The sequence below is a fragment of the Drosophila miranda genome, chromosome XL (genome assembly GCF_003369915.1).
Source record: "Drosophila miranda strain MSH22 chromosome XL, D.miranda_PacBio2.1, whole genome shotgun sequence".
Classification (NCBI taxonomy): domain Eukaryota; kingdom Metazoa; phylum Arthropoda; class Insecta; order Diptera; family Drosophilidae; genus Drosophila; species Drosophila miranda.
In genome coordinates, this window is record NC_046673.1 from 3703456 (window position 1) to 3724111 (window position 20656).

At 44.8% G+C, this 20656-nt stretch overlaps 2 protein-coding genes across 2 annotated transcripts; both read right to left on the minus strand.

Annotated features, from left to right (window-relative positions):
- Positions 1-2865: 2865 nt before the first annotated feature.
- Positions 2866-4620, minus strand: LOC108165551 (dopamine N-acetyltransferase). Its single transcript, XM_017301628.2, has one exon. The coding sequence runs from the start codon at positions 4531-4533 to the stop codon at positions 3886-3888; it is 648 nt and encodes a 215-aa protein (XP_017157117.1). The 5' UTR covers positions 4534-4620; the 3' UTR covers positions 2866-3885.
- A 12776-nt stretch (positions 4621-17396) lies between these two features.
- Positions 17397-18760, minus strand: LOC108150822 (proteasome subunit beta type-7). The gene is made up of 3 exons (XM_017279133.2): positions 18584-18760; positions 18315-18494; positions 17397-18247 (listed from the first exon to the last, which is right to left on the minus strand). The coding sequence occupies exons 1-3, from the start codon at positions 18670-18672 to the stop codon at positions 17533-17535; spliced, it is 984 nt and encodes a 327-aa protein (XP_017134622.1). The 5' UTR covers positions 18673-18760; the 3' UTR covers positions 17397-17532.
- Positions 18761-20656: the final 1896 nt, after the last annotated feature.

Consider the following 20656-nt stretch of genomic DNA (forward strand, 5'->3'; position numbering starts at 1 on the left):
ATTGAACGTAATGTTTTAACGATATAAGTTAATTGGATATGACTATCCTTATAACATTTTTATACCCGATACTCAAGAAGAGTATAAGGGTATATTAGATTTGTGTGGAAAATGGACCCCGATGATTGGGGAGAAACTGTCTATAGCTAAAGAACAGACACATCAACTAATCGATAACAAGATCGTTGCACATGGAAGCGAAAAGCAGTGGTAGATGGCGCTCCTGCGATGATGATAGCAAGCTCAATGCGATTACCTTTCCAGATTTTGCTGACCTATATGTCTATATGGAAAAAACGTTTTTACTACACTAGACCTCGAACGAGCATAATATCAAATACCGATGGCCGAAGAGGACATCGAAATGACAGCAGTATGCACACCGTTTGGGCTAATTACATTTATAAAAATACCAGTTGGACTTAAGAATGGGACACAAACGTTCCAGCGTTTAATGGATCAGATTTTCCAAGTGGTGGAATACGTGTTTTGCTACATTGATGACCTTCTCATAATTTCCAACTCAATGAATAATGTGTTGCAAATTTTAAGACTTTGCATCAACGAGAAGTGCTGTTTCGCACAACCTCAAGTGACATTCCTGAGTTACATAGTCAACGGCAACGGAATTAAGCCTCCAGAGGATCGAGTGAAGTCAATTACTGAGTACACTCAGCCACAAACGATTTGCGAATTAGGTCGTTTTCTCGGTATATTTAACTATTACCGCCGCTGCATACCTCAAGCATCAGAAATACAGGCGCCACTCAACGACTTGACACGAAACATGAAGAAGAACGACAAACGGCCAGTGCACTGGACGCCAAGCTTGATTAAAGCATTCGAAAAGTGCAGAAATAGTCTAGCTAACGCCTCAACCCTCGCTCGCCCCAGTCTAAATGCAGAACTAAGTCTCATGTGTGAGGCATCCGATACTGTCATTGGAGCTGTGCTTGAACAGAACACGAAAGGGAATTGGGATCCTCTCGGTTTTTCCTCCAAAAAACTCAGTGCAACTCAAAGAAGGTACAGCACATACGATAGAGAGCTGTTATCGATTTTCGAGGCTATAAAGTACTTCAAGCACATGTTGGAGGCTAGGATCTTTGTGATCAAAACTGATCACAAGCCCCTGATATAAGCCTTCAATCAGAAGCCAGAGAAAGCGTCGGAGAGACAGTTGCGGCAGCTGGGCTTCGTATCCCAACACTCCACTGCAATCGTGCACGTGAGTGGTACTGACAACTTATTTGCGGATGTCCTCTCCAGGATTAACGCCATCACCATGCTGACGACTCTGAATACTAGAGCTATTGAAACTGCTCAGGGAACGAATTGCCTAACATTTTAAATGGAGACATGTCTTTAAACCTAAAAGCAATTACAGTTGACGAAGACATCATATATTGCGATGTGGCAACGGAAACGGGTCGACCATATATTCCTCAATCTTTGCGATTCCATGTGTTTTTAAACGTACACGGACTGTCTCATCCAAGTGGCAGGTCAACTCTCAAGCAAATCTCTCGAAAGTACGTTTGGCTGCGTAAGAACGTTCTGGAGTGGTCGAGGAATTGGCTTTCGTGCCAACGAGCCCAAAGTCATAAGCACAACGCTCTGATTCCGGAAAAGATCACTTTTCCCGATGGAAGGTTTGATCACATACATCTAGACATTGTTGTGATGCCCTTGGTTGACGGATACAGATATTGTCTGACAATGATTGACCGTTTATCCCGCTGGCCGGAGGCAGTGCCGTTGAAGGAAATGACTGCAGAGACATTATGTGAAGCAATATGGTCGCGCTGGATATCGCGTTTCGGGTGCCCATTGACTATTACAACTGATCAAGGAACTCAATTCGAATCTGCGCTCTTTAAGTCTCTAGCGAATATGCTGGGAATCGAGCCCATTCACACGACGCCAAACCACCCCTAGTCAAATGGCATGATCGAGCGTTGGGTCCTTGAAAGCCTCCTTGATGTGTCAACCGGAGTTACCATGGATCAAGCTGCTTCCAACCGTCTTGCAGGGCCTCCGCACGTGCTTCAAGGGGGACATTAAGGCATCAGCAGCAGAGATATATGGGTGTACGCTACGTCATCCCAAAGAATACTTTTACGAAGTGGATGTGCCGTCGGAACCACTCGACTTTGCCAGCCAATTCAGGAGAAAAATGCAGGTGGTAAATCCAACTTCAGCTTCGCATCACATCAAGCACAAACTCTTCCTGCTTAAGGCTAAGGACTGATGCTGTAAAAAAATCCTTGAAGCCGCCGTACAAAGGACCATACCCGATTGCATCCATGTTATCAGACCGGGTCTTCACCATCCACATTAATGGAAAATAGACAGCTATTTAAGTCGACAGGCTTAAGCATTTATGGCGAATTCCGAGACCAGCTCTTTTGACAACTAGCTATCAAGTGTCCCATTACGGACATAAGAAAAAAGAAAAATAAAATTTTGTAACTTTTGTAGGGGGAGTACTGCGGCAGAGTAGAGTCGTTTGCTGGTGTGGTGTGACAACACCGGCGACTCCGACGAGCGGTCTGGCATTTTGTTCTCAGACTTCGACGATATGAAAACATTATGTAGTTTAATTATAATTTGATAAAGAACATCAATAAGAATTCCTGCATATATTAGCCATCCCGCTAAACTAGTGCAATATGTGCGCCCTCTGGAGGGAGAGGTGCCATACTGACTGAGTATCTTGTATAAATGTGTATAAATAATATATATGTAGATAGTGGAGTATGTAAGAAAAAACTTTGATGAATAATTTTTAAGATGAATCATCTTTTTTATTATAGGAGATAATAATAAAGGAGAACATGGCATTAAAAATAACAAATAATACTTAAAAAAATTTTGCGGATTTTAGTACGTCACTTCAAAGTCAATAGGTAAAATTAACAAAATTCCAATATATTCAGAAAAGTGTGTTAAATAATTTTAAATTTTTGGTTTTCAATGGAAATGCCCACGCACACCACCATACAGAATCTACACCCAATTACTTGTCAAATTATTGTCGAATAAATTGAGTTGCAAATAGAGCCTAATTTAATCAAACGCAATATATTGACATAAGAACAAACATATTTTGTAACTTTTTAACAATTTTCAACCATATATTTCAATGTATCAAAGTAAGCAGTCTCTTTTTTATACAGATAAATGTCCATTAGGTGATACAAAATGTTGGGTTGGGAACGGCAGGAGCTACAAATCCAAAAGGCCATTCTCGTTGTAAAGATATGTTGCAATGAGCGCCTGGCACATGACAGACAAAATATCGCATTTTTTACGCATAATATGTTAGTAGGTTTATAGCCGATTTCCTGAGGTCTACATTGGCGTTACTTGACTTGAGTGCAAAATTAATTTCAGCAGAAATGTGGGAGAGGGGCTCGCTCTTTAGAATATTGCAGAGAAAGACTCTTTGATTTGAGCGATAAGCTGCTATAAGTTCCACAGGTTCCACAAGTTCCACAAATGGTTGCCAAGTGGTAAACTAGAAGCTTTGAAACGCAGGCACAGTATCGTACAAAAACGCGATGAAAAATTAAAGCAAAATACATATAGGAAAAAATTTAAAATTAACAAAAGCTTTTTGTGAGTCGACATGTGAATATCCCTGGAAATGATCGATGGTGTGGCATACCTGTTTGCCTTAAATAGTCGCGGGAGATCTTTCAAGAGTGTCAAATATTTTTTGTTCCTATTAATTAGTGGCACTGCATTGGTTAAATTAATGTGAAAATACACTATAGCATTGATTTCGATTGCCTTATCATATATACGAGGACCCCATTCTGGGCACTAAAATAATGGTTTACGAACTGCACCTTATCTATATAATGACAGATAAAAGCTGCGTTACAACCGGAGCACATAAGTTTTTACACTGTCGTGAGGGGCTGGTGGGCGAAAGACTTGCTGGCCGAACTCGTCCAGATATTCGTCATAGCGAATGGTGTTGATCAGCTCGTATCCGAGACGGGCCATCAGGCCGGCGGAGTAGAGGCTGGTGCAGTCGACCGTCACGAGCGGATGGCCAAGAGCCCGGGCGCGTTCGGCCACAGCGCTCATGAGGCGGGCGCCCAGGCCCAGGCCTCGCAGTCTGGGGTCAATGCCCAAGGCATGGACATGTATGGTCGAAGGTACGCCGTATCGCTTGCAAACGTTGGTCTCCCGCTCGACGCGGGCAAGCAGCCGCAGGATGCGGCCCCACTTGGTGCCGGAATGCTCGACCACTTCCTCGGCGAGGTGTTCCGCCTCGTCGGCATCTTTAGGCCCTGACACGAGGGCGCCTACAATGCGACTGCCGCCCTGGACGACGACCAGACATGTGCCGTGCGGGATGTTCGACAGCAAGAAATCCTTGTCAGCCTGCTCTGGCTCCGGGGGACTGCAGCCGGCGGTCAGCGGCTCCTCGCGGTAGTAGTGCTCCAGGAGAAACTGCATTAGAGCTTCACCCTCGTCGGATTCCACAACACGCACTTGTATATCTTCCGAAAAATTCATTCTTTTACTTTTTCTATTTTTTTTCCCTTCTTCCGACGGCAGTATGCGGGCGTAGCGTCGGGTGTAGCAAGCGACTTAGCACGTGGAACGTTAGAGCGGAATTGATCGTCAGCTGCTTCAGCTCTCAAATTGTTTCTCTCTTTCTTCTTCTCTCAGCGGCGCTCTCTGTTTGTGGACCGTGTGGTCGGAAAGCTCCAAGCTCTGGGGAAGTCGTAAATTATTGTTGTATGGGTAGGTCATGGCTGCGCTTTAATTGTTGTTCAATCTGTCCGCACAGTGGGACAATACCATATTCTGTTTGTACATAATGATTTGTATGGTATTATACAACTGAATAACTCTAAAACGATCAATTTAGAAAAATCCACGCTATTTTCGATCCTCTTATTTTAAAATATAAAAGTTATGTGACATTCCTTTTCTTTAATCCAATTGATATTACAACAATAAAATTACAAGGTAGAAATATCAGTTTGAGCGATTGATTATTTTGAAATAATTCTATAGCAGCTGAAATAAAGCAGATCATGAAAGCGTCAATTCGATGAAATTAGACAAAGTGGTGGATTCCTGCAACGCCGTTCTCCGTTCAACATTGCATATCTTTTAGAGCTCAAATTCTTAGCAGAGCAGAAGAAATTGATCCGAAAATTGCCCACCTCGTTCTAAATCGCCCCTGAAGACTGCGTAGCTTAAGCTATATACAAACCCATACAAAAAACAAAAAATCATTTACAGTTTTGGAGCCGCAAGCAGAGCTTGGTGCCACGGTTTATTCTGTCTGTTGCATAGTGTTTTCATTCACAGTTTTTCTAAGGCTCTTGATAGTCTCAACGGTTTCATATTTGGATACCCTTTCGGAGAGTGATTTTTATTATGCATGAAGAAGTGTGTGTGTGTGTGTGAGAGAGAGAGGGAGAGAATGAGAGAAGGAGCGAGCGCTTGGCAGGGGGCTCATAAACTGGAAATTACCAGTTTTTTTTCATGGTTTCTTATGTGGTCGGACTTGTGTTCTTCTTGCTGTTACATTTGTACATCTGCACAAATCTAATATACGCCTATACTATGGGTATCGGGTATGAAAATTTGTTATCAATCTTCTAGGGTATTAGCATTAGTCTCTGGAGTTTGGCTTTCTTTCCAGTTTGGTATTTTGGATTTGTCCTGATGGCCACTTTTTAAAGCCGATACTCAAAATGAGTATAGGAGTATATTACCCCCTTCCGCCCACACAAAGGACGAAAATATGTGGCATCCACAATATTGAAGATTCAAGAAAACTAAAAACGCACAATCTATATCTATCAGATTGCTGAGTCTGGATCAGATCGGATCATTTTTATAGCCAATAGGAACAAATCAATTTGCAGTGGCTACGCAGCGCCCGACGTCACGCTCAGACTGATTTTATGTCTCTCTCGCACGCACTCTTTGTCGTGTGGTTCAATATTAGCGGCGTCTGCCGCAGGAGAGCCATACTGACTTAGTATCGGGTATAAATGTAGAGTTGCGGTCTCCGCAGCAACTCACAACGTTCCCCCTCGTTTTGAATAAGCTGGAATGAGTTGGAATGAGACACAAAAATCTGCCCAGTTGCAATTTTCTTCGGAAGTAAACACAGCAAAATAATGAAGGGGAATCGGCAAAGCGAACAAATTGCCAGCTCGAGTGGTAGTCGGCTCTCTTCGGCTTCTTTGCACGCAGCACTTGTGATTAATACAATGAGAGCACAAAGAAAACACACGAGTTCTGCGCGGACTTTGGAACTTTAGGAAGAGAACTTTTATTTCTGTGTTACTTTAAAATATGTAACGAAAATTGACATGGGGAACTGACTACACAATTTGGAGTCTGGGTTAAACTGTATAAACTGTAGGCTATTTAATGACTTTCTGAAAAGTTGTTCCTTAAATGACCGAATCACTCTTTTCGGAGCGGATCTCGAATCAATCTAGGTACGTATCCATCCACTTGGACATAAAGATATCTATATAATGCACTCATGGGCCAGCCATTGAGTGATCAATAAATATATTTTTGGCCCGAGAAATTGAGGTACGCCTCTGGCTTCTATTCATGTCCATATAAACCAAGTATACATACGTACAAATGTAAATATTGATATTTTCCGCAGCTTTGCAGCGAGCGAGTTAAGCAGATCCCAATACTGATGAATCGCCTACCAGGCATAGCCTCACAACTGTATTTATGTATCTATTAGACAATCAAGTCAATAAAGAAGAACACTACTGTAAAAAGTTGAACGCATTTTAAATATAAATCGTTGTATCCCAAAATGAATTATATGAAGAAGAGCGCGGATTCAATTTTTGCAAATATGAATTCATAGACTAGAAAAAATGTTTAGATTTCGACTTTCAGAGGCATACAAAGAGTTGAATCGAGTGAAACTTAATTTACTTATAATCACAAAAGATCACAAACAAAAGAGAGACTTTGCTTTTAAGTTTCGATATAGAAATTGGCATAGTTTGTAAACGTAAACTTAGCTTAGTATAAATAAATAAACAAGTGGAAAACAATTGTTTCTACTATCTAATTGAATGGACGCGTATAGAGTATAGAGTCTAGTAGCCCGCGTAGCCCCTTTCTTGGTTGCCGTAGTCAAAGTCCTTGTTGTTGATGGCCTGGTCGAAGAATGACTTGTTAGCTCCGGATCTTGCAAGTGGCGGATACGAATAAGCCTATTTCGAATACGTCTCGGAAATGCTTGGATAGGACTCCGTGTGGCGGGTGGAAATCGTATTGTTTTGTGTTTTGTGGAAAATCGTAGGGTAAATACATATGTTCTCTGCGAAGGAAGATATTGTAAAATATATAAAAAATTATATAACGATTCACTTACCCGTCTCGAAGCTGAAGCCCAGCGTTTGATTCGGCGGCGTAAGAATGGAGGGTTGCTGACAATATTTCCCGGTTCCCAGACAATCACTGGTCTGTCTCTGCTGCAGCAAACGGGACGACACATTGTCGACTCAGCAACACAGCAGCGTCATCATGATTAGTGCCTGCCACAGTACAGCCAGGAGCAAATCCCTTGGACCTCCGGAGAGGACGAGGAGCTACGGCTGGCTGGCTCATATTGACGCGGCGGTACCCGTTCGGCCAGAGCCGAAGACCCTGGGATCTAATCCAGAGAGTTCGTTTGAGACATTTTCGGCATAAACTGGCACATCTCTACACTGGATGGCTGGGCAATGCTCAGAGGGTAGTTGAGTTATTGGAGTTTCCCAGCGGAGCTATTCGCTATTTGACGTGTTGCAATGGAAGCAGATCCGAGTTTTAATAGAAACCCGACATGTTAATATTCCATTAAATTGAAGGTGGTGTGGTTTTTGTAGTAATTGGATATTCTCTCTATTTATTTTAGGCTTAATAGTTAATTTTTAGTTAATGTTTAGTAAATTTGGGATAATTGTCTTCTTTCTTTTACGTCGTTTAGTTTTTTGTGAACACACTCTTGCGTTCCCGTCCTGGTTTTTTCGTCTTTCGTTCACCGTCGTCGTTTTATTTCTGTGATGGCCTCTTCGTTTCTCGTCGTCTCCTTAGCGATGGGATCCTTGTTGCTCGTCGTTATCTTAGCGATGGGATCGTCGTTGCTGCTCATTGTGTTTAGGGATCGTATCTTCGTTGTCGCTCGTTGTGTCTAGGGATCTGATCATCATTTGGGCTTGGCGTACGAAACTGCACACACACCCACATATATAACAATTTATTGTACGCTTCACAAAGGTACAACCACCTTGCTACCGCTCAAATGACAGAAAACCAGAAATTTCACATCGGGCATGTGGTATCCCCTGGTGGGTAGTGCGAAAAATCCGAGTGCACGTCCATAGGTATCTACGAGTATTAGCAAAACGGAATATGTAAGAATCGTAGGGAATAAAAATAAAGAAAACAACGATCGAAGGAAGGGGCTGCAGAGATGGCAGATTATCGATGGATATCGTTTCTCCATCGATTCTTCTATATTTTGACAAACGGAATGGAATAAGCCCCTCTAAACGGGATCCCTGACAAATTTATCATCTTTCATTCAGGTTTTGGAAATTCTTTCATTTAAAAAAGTTTAAGTTTTAAACCAGAAACTGGAAAAATTGTAGTAGTTTTTCGTGGCATTGTAAGTGAAAAAAAAAAAATTAACAATGGCTTACTTGAAAAATACAGACATCTGTCTGGAGAATCTGGAGAGGACACATGAACGCCACAATAGCGTCCGACAGCACCAGCGCGCTAGCTCCCCTGGATACTTCCATCGGCGGAGCGAGTCACGCTCCCCCCACCGCCTACCCAGAAGCCCACGAAAGGTGCGAGACGTAAGTGCCGAAAAGAATATCAAGGCAGAGCACCGGCAGCAGGAGGGGGATCTCTTGGAATCAAAGGCGTTGGGCTGCAAGGTGCTGCGGTACAAGGCTACACGGGCGCGGAGTCCAAGACGGAGGAATGCGGAGGCCAGGAACACTTTGCGGCTGAGTGCCACCATACAGGAGATCCGTCGAAGATTCCGCCAGAAGCTAGACGAGGAAGAAGAGGTCCGATATCAAAGGATAATCGAAGCGGAGGAGGAGGAAGCGAGGAGCATGGGCGCGAGACCGGACAAGAACGGTGTGGTCGCCCTGCTGGACGTGCGATCCATAAAGGAGTCGAAGGGGCAGATTCCAGTGTCGATCGATTGTCCGATCATATCTGATGACGTCCCCGTGATTACTATATCCTCGACGACTCTCGCCCGGGTCATTGGCCCCCTGCCGATTCCACCCAATTTCTCGGTGGCCGCTCGCCTACATTTGGAGAAGAAGCTGCTGGGGGTGAACGCGAGGCTGGCGTTCTCCGCGTTTGGGGACCTGGTGGATCGGATCAACGATCGTGTCATACCGCGGACGAAGGATATGCAACTGTTCTTCCGCTTCGCCGACGTCCTGCAGTTCCAGATGTATCTGTGCCACCGGCCAAAGCAGCACCTCTACTTTGTCCTCTGCTATGTCCTCAAGGATCGGCGAGACTTCATGGCCCACGTCACGGTGCCCTGCCTCCTGTTCCGGAAGTTCGTTCACTGCTACCCCCGGACGATGAACAACATCCACTACGTGGAGGATATGTTCCAGCTGACGCCCGTGCCGCTCCAACTCTCCTCCTGGTTAAAGGTCATTTCGAACCTGATCACCTGCCGCTCCCTCTACGATCGTTTGGGGGAGCTGACCTACATGGTCTTCCAGCCAGAGGAGCCGCTGTTGGCTCTCACCAGACTACCAGGTGACTGACAAATTTAACGTTAAAAATTTGTAGAATGTAGAAATTTAACAGACATTCTTTGATGAGAATAAAAGCTTGTACAGAAAATGTTGTTTACATACTCCCTATAAAAACAAATTCACATCTGTTTAAATCATGAATTGCTTCATTTGATTAAGAATAATGCTGTGTATTTTCTGGGTCATTCTTAAGTAGACATAAAAACTAGCTAGCAATTTTAAATCTTGGCATTCCGGTTCAGTGCTCTCAGACCTCCTATGTTCAGCGACTCTGAGAAAACATATCCACGCCGTTTACACCATGCAACAATATTAAGCTCGAAATCAAAACTTGAAAAAAGTCGAAGCCGTTTTTTTCTGATGGACTAGGGGCTCCAACATTTTATAATAAAATATGGCTGTTTGTTGAATTTTTAGTTACATTTTTGGTTCAGAGGTACGCTTGCTTCTTTCCACATATGCACCTTGTATGGTACACCTAGTTTGGAAAACTTCTTAATTCGTAATAGCTATTGAAAGCAGCTATCAATTGCCCCTGAAGGCTGTGTAGCTTAAGCTACACACAAGTCCATACAAAAAACGAGGGGGAACGTTGTGAGTTGCTGCGGACACCGCAACTCTACAGTTATACCCGATACTAAGTCAGTATGGCTCTCCTCCGGCAGACGCCGCTAATATTAAACGACACGACAAAGAGTGCGTGCGAGAGAGACAGAAAATCAGTCTGAGCGTGACGTCGGGCGCTGCGTAGCCACTGCAAATTGATTTGTTCCTTTCGGCTTTAAAAATGATCCGATCTGATCCAGATTCAGCAATCTGATAGATATGATCATTATCTATGATTCTGCGTTTTTAGTTTTCTCTTATCCTCAATATTGTGGATGCAACAGATTTTCGTCCTTTGTGTGGGCGGAAGGGGGTGGGGCGAAATTTTGAGATACACGTTTTATAGTAAGATCTAACAGGAGTGCGGATACCAAATTTGGTTGCTCTAGCCTTAATAGTCTCTGAGATTTTTGAATATCCCCAGATTTTCGTCCTTTGCGGGGGCGGAAGGGGGTGTGGCGAAATTTTGAAACAAACTCGTCTCGGTCCGATATATTAGGAGTGTGGATACCAAATTTGGTTGCTCTAGCTTTTATAGTCTCTGAGATCTAGGCGCTAATGTTTTACTCTAAGCAAAGCCGCCTATGCTACGTGTGTGTTAGAGAGAGACAGGGCGAGAAAAAATGAAATTGTTTTCTTGATGCTGGCTATAATAATAATACGATCCAATTCCGCAGTCTTAAAGATATGGTCATTCTCTACAATTCTACGTTTTTGGTTTTCTCATATCTTTAAAATTGTGGATGCCACAGATTTTCGTCCTTTGTGGGGGCGGAAGTGGGCGGGGCGAAGTTTTGAAATATTTTTGTAGCAGTGACATATCACAGAAGTCTGGATCCAAAACATCGTTGCTCTAGCTCTTATAGTCTTTGGGCACTAGGCGCTGAAGGGGACGGACAGACGGACAGACGGACGGACGGACAGACAGACAGGGCTCAATCGACTCGGCTATTGATGCTGATCAAGAATATATATACTTTATGGGGTCGGAAACGATTCCTTCTGGACGTTACACACATCCACTTTTACCACAAATCTAATATACCCCAATACTCATTTTGAGTATCGGGTATAACAATAAGTCATTTATAAGTCATCATTTACCCCAGGGGTATCAGGAAGGCAGAGCTTGGTACCTCGGTGTATTCTGTCTGTTGCATAGTGTTATCATTCACATTTTTGCTAGGGCTCTTGATAGTCTTGATTCGCATATTTGGATACCCTTTCAGAGAGTGATTTTGATTATGCATAAATATTTATGTTTGTGAGAGAGAACGAGAAAGAGAGATCGATCCTGGTAGAGGACTCAGAAAAGGGAAATTTCTAGTTTTGTATACCCGATACTCAAAGGAAGCGTTTCCGACCTCATAAAGTATACATATATATTCTTGATCAGCATCATTAGCCGAGTCGATTGAGCCATGTCTGTCTGTACATCTGTCAGTCCTTATCAGCGCCTAGATCTCAGAGACTGTAAGAGCTAGAGCAACCAAATTTGGTATCCACTCTCCTGTGATATGTTGCACAAGTGTATTTAAAAATTTCGCCCAACCCCCTTCTTCCCCCGCAGAGGTCGAAAATCTGTGGCATCCACAGATCTCAGAGACTATTAAAAATAGAGCAACCACATTTGGTATCCACACTCCTGTTAGATCTCACTCCCCCTTCCGTCCCCACGAAGGACGAAAATCAGTGGTATCCACAATTTTGATGATACGAGAAAATAAATCATAGAGAATGACTATATCTATCAGATTGTCGAATCTGGATCAGATCGAATCATTATTATATCCAAAAGTAACAAATCAATTTGCAGTTGCTTCGCAGCGCCCGACGACATGATCAGACACGTTTTCTGTCCCACTCTTTCCACGCACTCTTTGTCGCTCAATGTAGCCATACGACTATGTGTAGAGTTGCGGTCGCAGCGGCAACTAACAACGTTCCCCCTCGCTACGCTTCGAATCAGCCGAGTTTTTCTGATCAGCTTTAAGCTTTAAAATGGTTTTTTTTTGGGTTATAACTTTCTTTCCATAACTTAAGTATCTATTTTTTGCGTTTTTATATTGTATTAAATAAAATTAATGTGTGTAAGTTTATTATTTATAAAGCTTCGTTTGAGGTATCTACGGATAAACGGTTAAGGTGCAGCCGTTTAACCACACCTCCTAAAACCTCTTTGAGCTTGTGAATAATGGAAGTCAGTACAGGTATAACCGGCGCGGAACTAAAATGGAAGTGGCGATTATTACCTGGTCATACTACAAAATAGCCGACTATACGGACTTAAAAGGCAGCCCTCGTCCCAAAAATGTAACACTAATTATGCCGAAGATATCATACAGTACAGTTATCTTATTTATTTGTATTGCCATCTACCATTTATTATACCTGTTACTGAGTTTATAGGGTATTTCTTTATTATATTTACAGAGTTTCCATTGGGGTTTAGATTTATAGTGCTAAAGACTTAGGTAAAAAGGGTTCTTTACTTATTTTTATAAGTATTTAGTGCAAAAAAAAGGACGGCTTATATTGGTTTTTAATTATGTAAATATTGGCTGGGAATGGTTATACGTAGAGGTTAGAGGGGGGACTTATGATTGCTTAGACGTATGATATACGCTCTCAGAACTCTTCTACCTATTTCCTTAACTCGCCAAAGTTACGATCCCTCTCAAAATAATTCTAAAAGATGTAGTTTTTACCACTTCCCAAATAAGTCCTTTACGCGATGCAGTCTGAAATATTTCATCCTTCCACAAAATCTAAAGCCCTGTCAAATTTAAGCAAAATTAGATGACTGAGCTGAGTTTATTCCGAAGCCGGCAAAGGAGCAATTGGTCTGCAAGGGTTAGCCTTCCCTTCCCATATGGTTTATGGTCCAGCTTGGGTCAATTTGCTGGTCGATGGTGATGGTACTCGATATTATGTAATAAGTGCCAGTCCTTAGTGCGTGACTCCGCTGTCCTGGGTGACAGTGTGAGGCACGTGCTTGGGCCCCAAAATCTCTCTCGAATCTAAACTCTCTCTTCCCGACTCCCCTTTTCATATCACAGCTCCGGCTTTGTCCTCCGTATGGCGTTGGTGTTCTCATTTTGCAGCTGGATAGGAGAGCTGCAGCCAACCGCAGCCAGCTGCAGCTGACCGCAGCGGGGCGGTCTGTTAGGAGCTTTCAATGGGTGTGGGTGTGGGTGTGGGTGTGAGTGTGAGGCTGGTGGTTGGTGGGTTGTGCTGCCTGTGGCAAAGGTAGCCGGCAATTATTCATTGCGCATACGACCCGTTCGACGCGCTAATTAGACGCTGCTGCTGTCGATAATGAAGCCGCTTCTGATTTCATTCGGTATCCCTTCTCCTCTCTCTCTCTCTCTCTCTATGTTAAATGATTATGCGAATGCCAGACCACGCCTACGACCACGCCCTAAAGCTGATGGCACGTCCATCGTCCACCGTCCAAAACCTAATGCCCACCTTGCACTGTCCACCGTCCACCGCCCTATGTCCCACTGCTGTCCATATGGCTGGGCACGCCCCACGGCTGTTTAAGCTGTGAAGCACGTCCGCGCCGGCATCTGACGTGGCATGCATTCCAGCCAGCCACTAGCCAGCCGTGTGCGATATCTGCCTCGCCCTGCTCTGTCCTAGTTCCGCCTCTTCCTCTTCCCTTGCCTCCTGTTAAATGGCTGCTTCTAAGGCTTGATGCTGGCTAAGGCAAACGGACCAAGGAACATGAAACAAGTAACAAAAGTGCGACACAAGTTTCTCCCCCTTTCCCCTTTCAGGCGGCGGGCATGTTTTGGGACAGAGAATCGGCCTGATTGCGGATCAAAAGAGGAAAAGAGGCAAAGAGGGGTGACATTCCCATCCCCATCCCCAGTCTGGTGGTAATGGGATTTACTGTCCGTCACTCTTTGACTGTGAGGGCCAAATCGAAGAGAAAGAAGACGAAACGAAATCAGAGCAGAGCAGAGCAGAAAAAGCACTAACAGAAACTGTCCTGTCATCTAGTATGTATGTAAGTATGCTGGAGACATTATCCGACTCAGATTGTATACTTTACGGGCTGCTCAACAATGACAGCCGTAGAGCCCCCAAATCTGTCTAAGAATCAGTTTCAGAATCGGGTTCCGCTACTTACGTACAATATACCACGTTCTGCTAATGGGGGTCTAATCAAGTGACGACAGCTCCAACATGCAGTCCAGTTCCACTCTCCCTTACTGAAGCACCAATGCGTTTAAGAAGTACTCGTATGAAACAGTTGAAGTCAGAATTCAAATGGAAGTATAACTAAAACTGTGTAAAAATCGAAATTTGTATCTACTAGTTCAATGATGGTGCAGCGGACAATACGAGTATTTCAAAAAACAATCAGATGAAGACAACAAATAGGTTTAATTCCCTATTTCGATCCGATGCCAGAACTTTTCTTAGCTTTCTTAACTTTGAGCCAAACTCAATGTCGCTTTTGCCACTAGTTCCATTGTGGCCCCATCCTGTCCACCCAAAATGCTGAAGATGCTCCAGTGGCTACATGGACACATCTTGCCACGTCCTCTCGTATGCATGATACTGTTGTTCGGGTGTTGTATGTATAAATAAGATATGTTCACGCTTCCTTTGTCCTGATTGACGCCCCTGTGCCGGGCTCAGCTTCTTCTCTTCCTTCTACTTATGTTGCTGTTGTCGCCTTTGTCGCTTTTATTACCAGGCTGTCAATATCCGCATCCGTATACGTATCCGCTGGCATATTTCACAACTTTGCCCAAATTCGTCTGCTTGGCAGTCTGTTTCCCAGACACTTTGCACGCTCAGCCGAACTGACCTCTGATTCCCGTGTGGCACATCGGGCAGCCAGATGTTGTTGCCACTGTGTCTGCGTTGCATGATCCGAACCTTAAGGAAATGTGTGGCCATAAACAACAGTATATGGAATGACTGCGTTCGTGAGGTCCAAGGGATCAGCGGAGCCGTGCCCATGCCCCTATCCTCTTATTTGGCCCTTATTCAAATGTGACCCCACAACCCGTGACCCGTCGCTGATGACGGTGGTGCTGGTGCTGGTGCTGTTGCTGGTGCTGTTGCTGTCGCTATCGCTATCGCTATCGCCTTCCTTGGTTGCCCTTGGCTACGCACGATTTAAATTAAATTGCACTTGACGCATTTGCCTGCAGAGCTCTGTGTTTGAGCCATGACACGGCTGGCTGGGGACAGGACATCAGCATCCCACCCGGGACGACATGGAAGCAAGCAAGCGAGCGAGTCCGAGCAGAAGCAGGAAGCAGGAGCTCCCTTCCTACTATTATTCAATTAGTTGGCCATCTGCTGCTCCTGTTAGAGGGGACTCTGGACCCTCTGCACGTCAAGTGCCCGTAAATAAGTAATAAATGTAATCCAATGCCTCTACTCTGGCTACATGTAGGAGCTGGAGCTGCCGTCCCAGTGGCACGGCCTGGCATGTATAAATGAATAGATGGATGGAGACTGCATATAGGAAAGGATTAGAAGGGGTTGGAGTTTCCCCTGCTTTGGGGCAGAGGCTTGAAGCTAACCGAAAAAAGATAATCCTGTGATGGTTCGGTATTCGATTACTGAATCGGAACCAGATGGAGTCATAGACCCAGAGCATTGGCGAAGCAGGTGGAGCATGTAAGAGTTGAGGGCGCTGAAAGGAACAATGGTGGAAATGGGGGAGGACCTACGACCGAAGGAAGCTGCCAGTGCACACAGAAATCTAATTTAAAATGTGCACACACATAGAGAGGGAGGAAATCAGCGACAGACAACAGACAACAGATGGCAGCCGAGCTGCCGAGCAGCAAGAACCAAGAAGAACAGGGAACGTGGAACGTGAGCACCTGGACCTGGACTCCAGCTGATGCTGCTCCAAGGAAAGTGAACTCGGGAAAAGGAAGCCAAAGGTAACCGACGCAGCCGAGCGAATGGCAAACAAGCGACAAAACAAAATCAAACCTTGCCCCAGGACCCGCCCCAACCACCAGGGGCCATATGCTGAAAGAGGATGTGTAGATGTTTAGAGAGAATCCTTGCACCCAAGCACTGCGATTTAATCTTATAATGATGCTGGTCTCCAACTCCGTTCGAGTTCCAGTTCCTGTCTGTGAACGTGAACCAGCCCCTTTAACCCGGAACGTGAACAAGACAATATTTACACGTTTTCGCAGTTCATCGTTTGATAGCTACCAGACCATACTCGTAGCAGATCCAAGCAGACCCCACATCGGTCGGACCTCGAATACATACGAGCATGAGAGCATGAGCACGGATTGAACAACCTGCCAGGGCGCTGCCACTGCCACTGCCTGAGACTGGAATGAGTAGAATGACAACTGGCTAAATCCTCTGCCAGCATTCGTCGCCAATCAGTAGTGGATAACTTCTAGATATTCGATTTCAAATGCATGGGAGAGAGCCTCCTTCGTCTCCTCCTCCTTAACGGCCTCCAACAACATGTGGGAATCGCAAAAGATTCCAACTATTTTTGAGCAGTAGTTTTTGAGCAGCAGTCACAGGCAAAGGCACGGCACAGGAGCTGAGAGACACACAATGAGAGTGTCTAAGTACTGCCTTACCAGTACCAGCTCCACTTTGATTTAATCTTACACTGTGCGTAAAACTGGATGCATGTTCAATTAATTTGCATTTGTGAAGAATTCAAACTTGAGCGAGGTAGGACATGACAGTCTTATCTTGACAGGGAAAGACTATACATACCTATTAATATTATAAACCTTTGAGAGTCATTATATATGTTTAGGTTTGTTAACGTTTTTCTGTAGCTCTTTTTTCAGTGTAGAGGAAAGATATCCCGAGATGTCCTGCTTCTATCTCTCTTTACATTACTCCGCCCCTCAAGTCTCTTGGATAAACATCAAAATTGTTGAAATTTGTGTAGCTTAAAGATCGTCCTCAGCATCATACAAAACAGCAAGTGGGAAAGTGTGTTGAAATAACAGATACAATATATAGTACTCGTATTATATATTGAGTTCCACGATATAATAGTTGCGCAAACGGACAATTTTTTAATCTTTTAGAGCAAAGTTCATTTAGATTATTGCGAATTTTTCGCGTGATTGGGGCCTACGTTACGATCTCATTTCTTATTCCCTTTCTTCTTCCCTTGAGATTCTGCCGCCTTCGCGGAAGCAGATGTTGTCGGCTGCTCATCCGGATCAGTATTTGCGGGCCACGATCCGTCCCCCAAATTTAGCTCTGAGTAGAATTTCCAACAGGAAGGAAACAACGACACGCTATAGCAGTGCTCTGAAGCCACCAGAAGGTTCTGCACGGAGGTTGACTTCACTACTGTAGAGTTTGGCTTGATGTAGTACTTTTCCTGGCGCTCGCCCCGCTCGCTGGCTACTGTGTCCGTGCGAAGGTACTTGGCGCCCGCCTTGGTGATCACGCAGAGATCGATGTTAGACCCGGAGCCCAGGTCATTGAAGACCCCCGCCGAGATGGCCTCGCGCACGAGCTGCTTGCCCTGGTCCAGGTCAAGATCCGCCTTCCAGCCGTGCTCCAGCACGGTCATGGCAGCCAAAGTGCCCGATCCCATTGCCGCGTACGGCAGCTTGTCGTTGGAGCCGCACGGATGGTTGCAGTAGATCTGAGGACCCCACCTGTCCACCCCTCCCACAACCAGGGCGGCACCAATGTGGCCCTGGTACCGGAAGAGTGTACGTCGTAGCATTATGCTGGCACAGACAACTGGCACCAGCCGTTTCGTGCTCATCTGGTGCAGATTCAGCTGTGAGGAAGTCGTCAGGGTTATCATTTCAGTGTCGGCGGCAGTGCCAGCACCACAGCAACTTTTGGAAGGAGAAGAAGTTAGAGTTAGAATACTACAGTGACGAGCTTTTCTGGGGTGGTACGCACTAGATATGGTTCTGCAAATAGTGAATTTTGGAGCAGTTCTTATCGGATACCATGGGACCCTCGGTGGCCCGCGTGTCGGCCCCAAGGATTACGCCGTCGCTAAAGATGATGCCCACAATAGAGGTGCCAGTGCGCACCGGCGTCGGGGGCTGAAAGCCCTCAGCCAGTAGTTTCGCATTGCTGAGTGGAAATGTTGGAAGAAATTTTGTCAATTACTTATCCAGTTTCCTCCTTGATCCCGCTTCCGACACGACCGCTTCTTCACTCACCGCCGGCAGTTAATGAAGCTGAAGCCGCTTCGAGGTCCCAAATCGGCATTACCCTTATCCTGAGTCGAAGTGTGAGATAGAGGTAGCATTGCAAACAAACAAATCGAACTAAAATAAATGTAGTGGCAATTTTTACTTTACTTGTATTGTAACTTTTGTAAATTCGATTGTGAACGCTCAGGCTAAGGTGTTTTCCAACGATTCGAACAGGTTCCTTGGAAAATGAATGAAACCGAGGGAATGTCAAGGAGAGTAGAGGTCGTATTGCCAGACTTCAGTGGTGAAAGCCTTGTGGGGAAAAGCAGGTAGTTTGAGCGAGTCGAAACGGCACAAATTCCAATTTGGCTAAACTTTGGGTCAGCGAACGCCGCTTGTGGCATAAATAGTTTTTATAATTTGTAAGCTCATAAGAAATGGGCTGTAAGAGCCAGAAAATATCAGAATTCGGATAATTGAAAGTATCCCAAGCTGGAAAGCGGGGAGAGGTTTTATCGAAAGATAAAAGACTGATTGAAGACTGGAAAGTAGATAGTATCGTGTGGAGAGTGGATGCTTTGTTCGTTCTGCAATCTATCGTGTGTCGGCATTTCAAATGCCAACAATTTGACAGCGCCTAATTGGTTGTGTTCCAAGCATCTTTGTTGCATATAAATGCATACAAACATATGAATGTACATATGTATGCGTGTTAGTGTTTCGCTGTGTGCGCAAGTGTTTGCTTGGATGCGTTTCCGTATCTCCGGCCATGTGTGTCTGTGTGCGGTGTAAAGTTTGTCCGGCTGCCCCTTCAATCTGACACGTGACGCGGTCTGGCGACTGGAACTGTTTGTCGTGCCGCAATTCAAGGATAAGCGTGCACATGTCTGCGTATATCTGTCCTCCCTATGTGAATCTAAGGTGTCTCACGCCCCCCAGAAATGACAAGCCGAGCAAACAGTACATGCCGAACCATCCATGCCGTCCAGCACAACCAGCCACTACGATGATGGTTGGGGAGTGGAAGAATTCGAAAGTGATGTCCCTGTCCCAGTCCCCAAGATAAAGGGCACAGCACATGTCGCACAAATCAATTAGCATTAATTAGAATCCAATTATATGTTAATCAACATTTGGCCCGAGACGAAAACCAGAACACGCAGGGTCGAGGGGAGACGACGATACGGACATTATGGATGGTCGCGATAGTCGCAAGCGCCGGCAGCGTATGCGGATGCGGATGCTGTTGCTGTTGCCAAGCTACCAGTCGCAGCTTGCAAACCATGTAACCAACTTTATGCAACTTAATTGCGTGGTTGCCGGCTAGAGGACAGCTCCAGCAGCTGCCGCAGGAGAAGCCAAGGGGAGTTCCAGTTCCAGTTCCAGTCCTAGTCCTATTCCGATTGCCCGCCCGACTGTGGCATGGAAGTTTGTCTTGGTAATTTCGGACCAAAAAAACTTTTGCCAGGAGCCAGGAGCGGTGCAGCGGTGCAGCGGTGGCAGCAAATGCAAATTCAGCTCGAACAATTTCCTTTGCCGGGCTACCCTTTTATTATTTTTTTTGTTTTGTTTAGTTTTTTGAATATTATTTGCGGGATTTTGGCTTTTGGACATTTGAATGCGGAGGCTTTCAATTAATCCAGGTCCAGAGCTGGTCCCAGCTATGAGGTACCTGAAGAAGAGATACGAAGGCAATCGACATCTAAATGCAACCGATTGGGGCAGGCCTAATCAAAAGTTGGCAATCAATTTGTATGTCTTGTTTTGTTAACAGCAATTGGAAAAGTTTCCAAAGGGGATCCACAGATTCCGCAAGTTATTCCATTCGTCAATGGAAACCCTTTTCCCGCCTTTCCTGCCTGTCCCGTTTTCATTGCTTATAACTTTCCTGCCTGCCCAAATATAATTAGGGGTCGAAGGGAACAGGGTTGGGGTCGCTGACAAAGGATGCGCCCTTAGCTGATTGGAAGATTAAAAATTAATAAGATTATAAAGTCATTTTCGGCTCAGTCAGTTGATATTTATTTGGGTTCGAATGTCAAACAGTGTTTTTGGCTCAAAGTGGGGGAGAGATGGAGATGGAGATCCGGCTATCCG

Excerpts from the sequence above, each read along its gene's own strand:
- LOC108150822 (XM_017279133.2), bottom strand. The coding sequence starts at position 18,672 with ATGCTACCTCTATCTCACACTTCGACTCAGGATAAGGGTAATGCCGAT. Across the intron at positions 18,495-18,583 it reads AGCTTCATTAACTGCCGGCG|CAATGCGAAACTACTGGCTG; the intron begins GTGAGTGAAGAA and ends ATTTCCACTCAG. Across the intron at positions 18,248-18,314 it reads TATTTGCAGAACCATATCTA|TTGCTGTGGTGCTGGCACTG; the intron begins GTGCGTACCACC and ends TCCTTCCAAAAG.
- LOC108165551 (XM_017301628.2), bottom strand. The coding sequence starts at position 4,533 with ATGAATTTTTCGGAAGATATACAAGTGCGTGTTGTGGAATCCGACGAG.